This window comes from Branchiostoma floridae, chromosome 3, assembly GCF_000003815.2.
Source record: "Branchiostoma floridae strain S238N-H82 chromosome 3, Bfl_VNyyK, whole genome shotgun sequence".
Taxonomy (NCBI): Eukaryota; Metazoa; Chordata; class Leptocardii; order Amphioxiformes; family Branchiostomatidae; genus Branchiostoma; species Branchiostoma floridae.
The window spans coordinates 729,119-740,007 of NC_049981.1; the positions used below are offsets into that span (position 1 = coordinate 729,119).

Here is a 10,889-nt window from a genome sequence, read left to right on the forward strand (position 1 = left end):
TTGGGTGGCAAAGGGGACCATCTCGAGCGCCGAAGGCGCGAGGGCTCGCGCCGAAGGCGCGAGAGCTTGCGCCGAAGGCGCAAGGCTCCTAGGGGGGTCCGGGGGCATCTCCCCCGGAAAATTTTGAAACTGGAACCTTCTGAAACGGCATTTCCCGCGTTTTGGAGAGGGTTTTATGAGAATAATCAGAGACACCCACATGACCGTTTTAGAGTCTGAGTCAGATTTATTGGAAGAAAAACAAGTGCTGAGTATATATATCTGTCATGAAATGGCCTCGATCCACATAATCAGCCTTTATATAAAGCATATATAATCATGTTGAACAGTTCTAAACTAACAGTCTTAGCAATCGTAACTTAATATTCTTAACCTTACACCTAACAGCCTTCACAATCACAACTTGGTAGTCGTAACCTAACATCCGACAGTAACAGTCTAACTCTTAACTTATTCTTAACGAAATATTAACATAATTGTCTTAGCGGTCTTTTATCTTAAGGAAAAAGAAGAAAAATAAATATTGAGTATATCCGTCATGAAATGGTCCACACACATAACCAGTCTTAAATATAAAGCATTATATAATTATGTTCTGATTACAACCTAACAGCCCAGCACATAATAAACAGCCTTAACAGTCTTACCAACTTTGATAATCTTAACCTAACATCTAACATGCTTAACAGTCTAACTCATAAACATTTGTTCTTAAACTCATAACCGTTTATTCTTAACCTAATTGTCTTTGGTCTTAGCGGTCTTATAACAGGTTGTCCAGTTCTAGTCTGCGGGGGTGGAGTTGAGCAAAGCAATCGACTACCTTGTCTAGGTCTATGTCAGTGTCGTAGTGGATGTGTAGAAGTGCCAGGTTGGACAGCCGAATCTTCCCCATAGAAGCGCGCATGTAGTTGTTTAGCCTTCGTAGGGCGCTGAAACTCCTCTCACACTCGCACGATGTTACTGGGAGAGTGCACGCGATTTTCAGCAGAACGCCGATATTCGGGAACATCGTGGTGTCACAGCGCTTGATTGCCTCTGCGGGAGACGCCGGCCGCAACTCTGGTGGATCAGGCATGAAGTGGTTTTTCCACCGGTTGAGTTCCATAGGAAACAATTCCGGCGATGGCAGATCGGCCTCGTACTGGGCAACTGCGTCCTCGAGACGGACGTCTCTCGAGCACACTATGGTCGGGACGAGCCCGATCAGCGATGTCGCGATCTTGGCAGACGCTGCAAACCGGTCACTCAGGGAAGTTGTGATGTGGTCGAGAAAGGGGATGACTACATTTCTCTGGTAGTACTCCCGAGGACTGGCTGCCATGGCATTGGCTCGGTGCTGTTGCCGAACGGCGATACGGGGCATCTCAGGAGCACTGCCAACCTTCTCGGCCATTCGCTGGCTTTGTTCGAAGATGTGGCCGAACCCTTTCTCAACTTCTTCCCGCTCCTTTTTGTAGATTTCCTGGATCTCCGTTACCATCTCGTGGGCCTCCACGATATCCACTGCCCTTCCCTGCAGTTTTACGGTGATCCCCGCTAGATGGGAGAGATACTGGTACACGACCAGGAAGACTACGATGAACTCGTAGGAAGTGATGCTCTTTAGAATCTGATGAGCATCACTTCGGTTACCGGTGTCCCAGTCGGCGTAAGTGTCTCCGTACTTGTCGAGGTGGCGGCTGTATGCGATCATTTCTAGAGTTTCTACAATGAACACGTATGCTTGGTAGAAATGCTGATACGCACTGTGACGCTCTGCCCAGCGGGTTTTGCAGAGGTCCAGGAGAGGCTTCCTCTTGGTCTCGTCTCCGATGTTGTGATTGATCACCTTCTCAAGCGCACCGCTCCTCTTCGGGCTGTGCAGGAAATATCGACAGCAATCCTGCAGGCGGTCGATCACGTTGCGTATCTGCGGCAAGGCACACGATTTGCTGATGACCAGGTTGAGACAGTGCCCGTTACAGTGGATATATGTTGCCTGAGGAGCCACCTCCTTTATACGTGCCTGCACACCTGCGGATTTTGACGACATGTTGCTGGCACCGTCATATCCCTGCCCTCGCATGTTACGGGTAGGGATACCATTCTCCCTCAAGAATTGCAGGATAGCCTCTGCAATACTTCTCCCTGTGATCCGATCTACTTGTATGAACTTGAGAAAGTCTTCCCTAATGTTATTGTTGCTGTCGACAAATCTGGCACAAATCGCGAGAAGCTCAGTGTTGTGCGAGGTAACTTCATCCGCCATGATACTGTAGAAGGGGGCCGCGTTGATCTCTTCTAAGATTCCCTTCAAAATCATGTGTTTCCCCATAACCTCAATCAACTCGTTCTGCGTCTGTGGGGACATGCATGTGGCATTTCTCATGGCAGGTGCTTGCAAGTGCTTTTGCAGCACACCATCTGTCACTGCCATCAACCTTAGCAACGCCAGGAAGTTTCCCGGGTTGCCGGGAGAGTTCAGGTCTTCCTTGTCGCCTCGTAGTGCGATGCATTGTCTGCCACAGAACAGCACTGCTCTGGCGATAGACTTAATAACCTCTCGGTTGTTTTGGATGTTAACTGCCTTTCTTGCATCAACTTGGGCGGCAATTGTGGTGTGGGGTCGTTCCACTGCTTGCTTGAGTAAGGTAGCCTTTTCCATTGCTTCATCGTGGTAGTCACAGTTGGTCTCGTGAGTCTTGACTTTCTCACTTTTCTTGTTCCACACTCTGAATGGCTTGGTCACCAACTGCCCCTTTGACGGATCGGCGGCAAAAAGCACACACGGCATGCAAAAGATGCCGTCCACCTTCTCGCTATATACCATCCATTTGTGTTTTCCGAGCCATTTGTGTCGGAAACTGCGATTACAGCCGCCAAGATACTGAGTCGGAAATGTTTTATCCTCTGGCGGTTTGCTGTGATGGCAGAGGAAGTTGTATTTCTGGGCTGTTGTTAGAGCCTTTACGTTGTCGCAAAACACATTACTGGTCTCCGAACGGAGGTACATCTCTCCAATATCGACAATGTTGCTGCCGCCGCCTTCGTCCTGATAACAGCTCACTTCGCCACTTACCGGATTAGTACTTACAGTGAGTGGTACATTGTCGATTTGAGCGTCCGATGTCGAGGGCTGAGCGTCTGACGTTGACGGCTGAGCGTCCAAAGTTGATGACCGACTTTCCGAGGCCTCATCCAAAAGCTGTGCCGTCTTCGTTTTCTTCGGAAGGAAGCTGTCCAGCTTGTGGCACGTAGCTGCCGCGCGTTTCTTCTCTCGCGCCTTCTGCTCTTTCCGCCCCATGAGGATGCCACAATATTTTATCAATACATAATACAGAAGGTACACCGTTCACGGACTGACTTCGATCACAGTTTGATCACAGATAAAAGAAAAAAGAAACGTTTGCTAGCAGTGACACTTCTCGACACGTGTCGCACGTGTACACTGTCCTGAATGACAGTGACTCTGACGTTTTGCAAGTAAGCCGACAAGTGCCTCTGATCTAACCGCCGATTGGCGCCTCCACATAAGAACAAAGAACTCGCGCGGCGGCCCCGTGCTGTCAACAGAGGCGGTATAATTTGTTGACATTATTGACAACATCCCGTCATAACCTAAATTCAATTAACTGTTCATTTCTTACCGTTTGGCACATCACCGTGACAAGACTTTACGGTACGTATGTTTGCCTTAGAAGGGCCCATTACGCGGTCACCCACAGGATTTGATGAACTGCAAGTAGCACATTGACTAGCGCTAATACAAGTTTCGAACTATAACTATAAGTGCTGCGATTATTTTTGTGATTTAGTGAGGTAGCCCCGTTCAATTTGTATCCGACCACCGACACGAAAATTGATAGCTTTGCGGCTCTCTTGTACATGTAATTTAAATATCCTTTCTCTTAGAAACGGGGGACAATATCCTGACGTAATCGTGTCCAGCGGCAAGCTTTAGATCACACCAGGGGACGTGTGCCGGATTCGTTCACAGGCCGCCGATTGTAGCTAGCGAAGTGAGACTTTCGGGCGCCATTAGTACTTTACCATAGCAACAGTCAGGCGACACTCGTGTCGCGTGCCGGGGCGTGTCTCACAGCGGACCAACAGTTTCAAGCGGTGACAGTTTGTTTTTGACACGCGCCGCGCTCCGCCCCCGGGCCTTTATCAGTATAATGCGGACTCGGGAAAAGCTAATTGAAAACCACAGCGTTCACCTTTATTCAAGTGACCAAAGACAGTGAAGTTTTATAGGAATCCAGTCCCGCTCGAGATACAAACCAGTCAAAAAAAAAAAAAAAAAAAACTTGAAAAAGCGGACCTTCGATCAAATGGGGGGGTTCGTCCGAACCCCCCGAACCCCCCCTGGCTACGGGCGTGGATGTGACGTAATAGTTCACTTACGTGGCCGTTGTTCCTGTCCTTGTTGGTTTGATGACTGATTCCGCTTTCTCTGGTATTTGCACTTGGTGGCTGTGGTTTCTACCAGTTTGTTGTGAAAACATCTGTCTATACCAAGGACTTTCTCTTTTTTTCATGCTCCTGTAAGCACTGTAAATGTACAATACAGACATAATACTAAAGGCATTTAGAATGATTGGTTTAGAATATAGTTTTTGTGATTAACATTTTGTGTGTGCATGTGTGTGTGTGTGTGTGTTTGGTGTAGGAGAAGGCCACCTTACCGGTAGTTCATGCTAATCTCCAAGTAGGTGGAGGGTCCAGGTATGTCTTTTAGTACTTTTTTGTGGATCTTTCACAGCTCAGTCTGCATTTTTCTTGTCCACTACTTGTCATAGGAACTGGGTGCTGACCCTTCATCTACTTGGAGATATTAATGTTTGGTCAGTGCATGTTCACTGTATTAATTGATAGCTCCCAGGACAGAAAGTGTGTGTAAATAGTTTGAGTGGCTGATTGTTTAAAATCGATCCTGCCTCAGGACACCAGTGTTTACTGACCAAGCTGGAAGGAAACACCTCCCTCTTCAGTACTTTGTCCCAAGTTGGTGTAGCTCATTATAGGTTTGTTTGGGGCAGGACAATATTTGTAAGGGATTGGGTTGTAAAGGAAATGACTCACTTTTGGGGGTGGCCATTGCATTGGTACACTACATTAGGATAAAATTAGATCTACATCTAGGGAACTACTTACTGCACCATTGCCATCTTTAGCTACCACAGTAGCTTAAGTTACAGACTGAGATTTTTTTAATAGTATGTAACGCTAGGTCACCTTTATCCGCTAGGTAAATTATATCCATTGTTTTTTAACAAGATCTAGATCTATTCAGGGGTATCAAATCAACTGGCGGGGCTTTCAAGTTGCAAAATATTACAGTTATATGAACAATATTGCTTCATCTGGCGACTTGATACCACTAAATTACCAGATTTTGAAAATAATGGACATAGGTTATATTTAACCCGTGGATAAAGGTGAACTAGTGTTAAGGCGATGCCAAATTCTTTTGTTGCTTCTCAGATTATTTTCAGAAAAAAATTGGACTGACAGGTCGAAAAAATAAAAATAGATTTTTTCAAAAGGTCTGGGGCGAAGACAAAATAAAAACAGACTGAGGAGTTTAATGTCATGCTTTATACAATGAATTCCATCCTTTAATTTGTTACTAATGTTCTGAATAAAAGGCGTTGTTTTCAAACTGATTTTATGTGTATGTGGCTCTGAATGGTAATATTTACAGGTTTGTGATAGCAAAACTTGTAATTTTATTTCTAGAGACTTAATTTTTTTTTTTAAATGAAAAAAAATGGACAGTCGAATCCAAGAAGCACCAAATAAAATTGGTGTGGCTTAAGGCATTTTCTAATTCAATTACAATGTACCTGCATGATAGATTCAATATGTTCCATTTTGCAAAGGTAAATAATCATTGCATTCGACTGACATGCTCCAACTTACTAAGGCAGACCTTGGGAAGATGTAATATGTAACATCTATTCATGAATGTCTTAGTGATATTGATATTATCTTCCTAGCAACAACACCATCAAGATAACAAAGACCCCCTGGGCATTTTATCTGTTGGTTTCTGGGATAAATATGTTACACGTACATCTGATTACTTGGTTTATGTGTATGCTTCTAGTAGCAGCTTTAAGGATGGCAATACAGTATCACAAGGACCAACACAGCGTCCAGTCCGCATTGAGATTATATTGCTGCTTGTTTGGGGATACAATGTTAATTCACATTTGTAGATCACAATGGTTACAAACTTTGACAAAGCAAATTTCTTTATTTATCCCAAATGTGCACCTGTGTGGGCTGATTGTTACTTGACTGACTAGCAATTATATGAAATGGACATTGCAAACTTTACAACGTGGTGATTTATCCTGATTGTCAACTTTACAACATGGTGACTGGGTTGAACTTGTCTGCTTAGCAACTTTGGCCTAATAACATTTGTGACTTATCATCATTACCTTGGCATGGGAGCAAAAGTTCAATTTCTGGCATTGACCTAAAGGGAGGGGCTTTAATAGTGGGTCCCAGCTGACTGTTGGTGAGAGTGAGGCCTTGTTGAACTCTTCAAACATATGTTGCATGACGACCTCAAACTTTACATGACCTTGTCCCTTCTTCCAGATCACCAAACCCAACAACAGGACTACTCTGGGTGACAACCATTTTGAGGCCTACAGCCGTTACCAGCTCTTGGTTGCTGCAGATGTTGAGAATACGCTGAGTTTTAAAAAAGTGTGTTTGTGTGGGGTGGGAGGTTAATTTTGGGGACAATATGAAGCTCTCTTGAGTCTCTATTGGCAGAGAGCTGGGTGCAGGCATTACTCATCAAGGAGACTGGCACCATGGTTTCTGATGTCTATTGCTTCAGATCTTGAAACCAATCCAGAGAATTTTTTTTCTACAGGAAGTACAACTTATCTTAGCCCAGTGTACCATGTTTACTCACTCCTTTGAGATGCAATAACCATGTTGAAATGCTACTTTGTTCAGTTGAAAACTGGAGTTCTGTGTGATGTACACGTAATACCGGTATACTACATTTCAAGTCATGTATGGCAGCTTCCTGCTTGTAGTTTCCCTTCTGGTTGTTTCATGAGTAATTGTCTAGAAAGAAAAAAAAGAAGCTCTTTAGAAAGCAGAAGGCTAAAATACTTCACAGTCAAGAATTTCCTATAGCTGACATTTTCTGCAGCATGTAGAGTAGTATCTAGAGTTTGATTATGCGGCTGCTGCCTGACACATGGGTAGGCAGCAGTAGTCTTCAAACCGTGCTTCCAAGTAGCTCTGTCCAGCAGGTTCACACTGGTTAAGTCACACACTTTGATATACAATGAAAGGAAAGTAATAGCATTCCATGCAGACAGGTTGGAATTGAAGGTTTTGAGAATGAAAAAGAGAAGAAAAATTTTGTTTGCTGCTGGAATACAAATGAATACAGGAAGATGTTTTAGTCCAAAATTCGGCTGCAATTCAAATTCACATATACCTTTACAATTTGCATTGCAAACAAAGATGAGTCTCCCATTCTCAGTCTCTGATGATTGCTGGTTTGTAACTTGCTATCATGCTGGATTGATACGTTACGTGCCTGATTGCATCTGAGATTATAAACTAAACTACACGTGTTCAAGTGTCTATGAGAAGATTTATTCTGTGCAATGCTATTCATCTGCTGCTTTTATTTTGATTTACTTCCTATAAATGTGCTTGTTTTGTACTTGGTAGCAGATTTGAATCTAATGTGAGCGCATAATTTATAGCGTAGCATTTATCATTCCTTTATAAGCCTAATATGTTACATATTAATAGGAAAGGTAAATCTTAACAGGTATAAGAAGTGTTCGCATTGTTCATACATATGTTATTGTGTTGTAGGGCTCGAATTCCTTTTAGGGCACGTGGTGTAATTGATATGTATTTGTGTAACTTTAAAGCAATATAACAAAGTACAACAAAGATTTTATTGCTTTGTGAATGTCTGATGCTTATTTTCAAGAATATTCTGTATAGAATCTATTGGTGTACAAAGGTACTTTTACCCAATAGCCTACAAAAATATCTAGGTGCACCCAAAGTAAAAAATTAGGTGCCCAGCTCCAAAGTTATGATGTGCTGTTTTTATCACGTCTTGTTACATGTACATCCCGATTTAAAAGAGTTTAACTCTATCACAATTTTTCCTCAGGGCCGTGATACCAGTCAGGTGTATGGTCAGTCCCTGGGAGTCAATTTTGATGGACGGACGTACATAGAAGGTGGTCAGCATGATGCCAAGGACTCATACAAGAGGCATGCCTTCAATCTAGCCGAGAGTGACAAAATCTCCAGTAATCGCCCTGTGCCAGACACCAGGAATTACAGGTACGTGTACTTAGCTAATTGATGTTAATTAACCCTAATCAATGGGTCAAGGTTTCTCTCCTGCTCAAAGAAGTAGAGACTTTGGGACTTAATTAAGAGATCATGAAATAGGTCAATCCAATTATCAAGTTTTCACCCCCCAAGCTCATATTACTGATGAGGGTGAAATCTGTACATGGAAATGTGGAAAGCATGTCAGGTTACTGGATGAAAGTATGTGTGTTGGCTGAAGTCTCAGGCCCTGATGCCAGAATTGATTGAATTTTAACAGTAAGATATGAAACTAGGGAATGTCATGGGTATACTAAGTGTACCATAAGGCTTGGAAGGGTTTTTGAAATTTTTGGAAATAGCCCCTTCAAAGGCGTCAGGAAAATTTAGCCCTTTTCAAACTCAATTTAGCCTTGAAAACTTGGACAGGGTGGTTAGGGATAGAGTTGGCCAAATTGGGAAAGGGCTGGAACATCTGACATCACGGGTCTACAAATACAAACAGTCTGATGGCATAATGTAGTCTGTGGATCCACCGCAGCAAGTTGTTATAGAACATGTACAAGTACAGGTGCCATCTGCGTAGTAGTTCGCTCCTATGTTTGCTTCTGCTACCCCTCTGGGGAACTTGATCTTTTGATGGTGATGTCAGTTACTGAGCAAATTAAGGAATGGGTTCAGAACTTGTAAAGGGCTCATTTTATGACAACAGGCCCTCCAACAAGAGGACTGAGGGCGTTTTGGGTGTTGGAACACCTGTTTGGATGAGCGCCAGACGGAATAGCAGAGAAGTGGCCGTATATAGTGTATAATAAACGTCGGAGTAAACTAATATCTGGATGGTACCCAGTCAACTTCTTTTATGCATTACAAAATCAATTTAGGCATGTTTTCCTGGTCCAGGGAGACATTCTGTTTGACCTTTGCCAAGTGTAAGCTGTACCCTGGACCATGATGATGAGACTGGTCAGGAGATTTAACACTGAAAAAGTGTGAAGGTCATCACCATAATGGGGATAGTCAGGGGGAAGGTGGATGGATATGAAGATAGAAGGCAGAAAATACCCAGCTGTTGCCACTTTTGCACTTATCTTTCCAGTGCATAAGGGCTAATGTTCCCATCTACCTGCATTGGAGGACGGAATTTAAGCATATTGCAAAGTATGCTTACTAGAACAAGGTAATCATACTCTTCAACTGAGTACTAGGCGATTTGGGTGGCTGTAAGCGAGTGTTCAATACTCAGAGAAAGTGGATTTCTGGGTGTTTCTGTTAGACCTGTAACTTTAATGGAACCTGGCAGAGTGCTGAGATCCCTGTGACCTCCAGGGCAGGGTGGGCTGTGTTACACTGTGGCTGTTTTAATTTCCATGCCTTACTTTTTTGGCCCAAGACCAATGTGAGATGGGAGGACACCCATACTTACACTATACTTACATGTATGCACATTGCAAATTGACTGCAGACTATTCACACTGCAAGTACAATGTATATACTCTTTCTTACATTGCATTAGTTATTTCCACTACAAATACCCCCTTTCCCCATCATAGTCCTCCTATAGGAAATGCAATGTATGTCTCTTTGAACTTTTGATAAATTTATATATTATACTTGATATTGTACTTGATCTGTGTTTTGGCAGATAGGGTTTTAAAATGTGCCTAGTTGCCTCTTTGGAAAAACGTTAACAGGTAGCCTTTCTTATACTTACAAACAGGGCAGCCTAGGCTAGGAACAAGAAGTCAAAGATCTCATGCCTCCGTGAAATAGTCGAAGCTTTTATGAGTTTTTTCATGCCACAGCCCTAGCCTTATCATGCCCTACAACAGGTGATGCTCAACAAGTCTCAAGCCATGCTGGTGTCCCAAATTGAGGTTGGTGATCTCGCCTGCAGACTATGGACTGAACAGTGAACTCGCAAAAGGGTTGTAAGCCTGTAATTCTACAGTACCTGAAAATACTGCTAGGGGGTTCAAAATCATCATGTTTCTCCCTGACCCCAATAACTACTAATATATTAAAACTCATACAAATCCATGAAAAGGATCTTGAGTTATAGTACTTATACTGCAAACACACAAACGGAACCAAACATCCCTCCCAGAGGTAAAAACTGCAGGATGCAGGAAGCCTTGTTTTTAAAATGAGTATTTGCACTGTCTATTTGTGACAGAGATGTACATTTTGTATCCTGTTTATATTCTCTCATTGTATACAACCTCAGAGCTTCACCTCGCACGGAACTATAAACGCAACACACTGCAAACGTAAGAATATTAATAAAGAATGTACATATTTATGTTATGGCTACAACCATGAACTGGGATTTCTTAACTGATTTGAAGCAGGTGACTGGATTGGCAGGGAAAACTGATGGTGCAAATATGTTATGACTATTTCGTATTCAAACTAAATGATAACATTTATTTAGTATCCTGCCATAGATTGAAGAATGTACAGTTACTGTATCATATGCATTATGGCATGCAGGGTGTGCCTAGATACTGAGAAGGACCTAAGAGGATCTTAAAGGACAGAGGTGGCATGTCAGAAGATTT

General features: G+C 43.0%; 1 protein-coding gene and 1 long non-coding RNA gene across 2 annotated transcripts in view; one reads left to right on the plus strand and one right to left on the minus strand.

The window, feature by feature from the left end:
• Positions 1-74: 74 nt before the first annotated feature.
• LOC118411043 (52 kDa repressor of the inhibitor of the protein kinase-like) lies at positions 75-4,311 on the minus strand. The gene has a single exon (XM_035813050.1). It carries the CDS (start codon positions 3,284-3,286, stop codon positions 764-766), a length of 2,523 nt encoding a protein of 840 aa, XP_035668943.1. The 5' UTR covers positions 3,287-4,311; the 3' UTR covers positions 75-763.
• A 2,274-nt stretch (positions 4,312-6,585) lies between these two features.
• Positions 6,586-10,889, plus strand: part of LOC118411051 — a 9,255-nt gene continuing 4,951 nt past the window's right edge. The window contains exons 1-2 of the long non-coding RNA XR_004830634.1: positions 6,586-6,708; positions 8,162-8,337. This is a non-coding gene — a long non-coding RNA (uncharacterized LOC118411051). The remainder of the gene's footprint in view (positions 6,709-8,161; positions 8,338-10,889) is intronic.

Coding starts and splice junctions, on each gene's coding strand:
- LOC118411043 (XM_035813050.1), bottom strand. CDS start 3,286: ATGGGGCGGAAAGAGCAGAAGGCGCGAGAGAAGAAACGCGCGGCAGCT.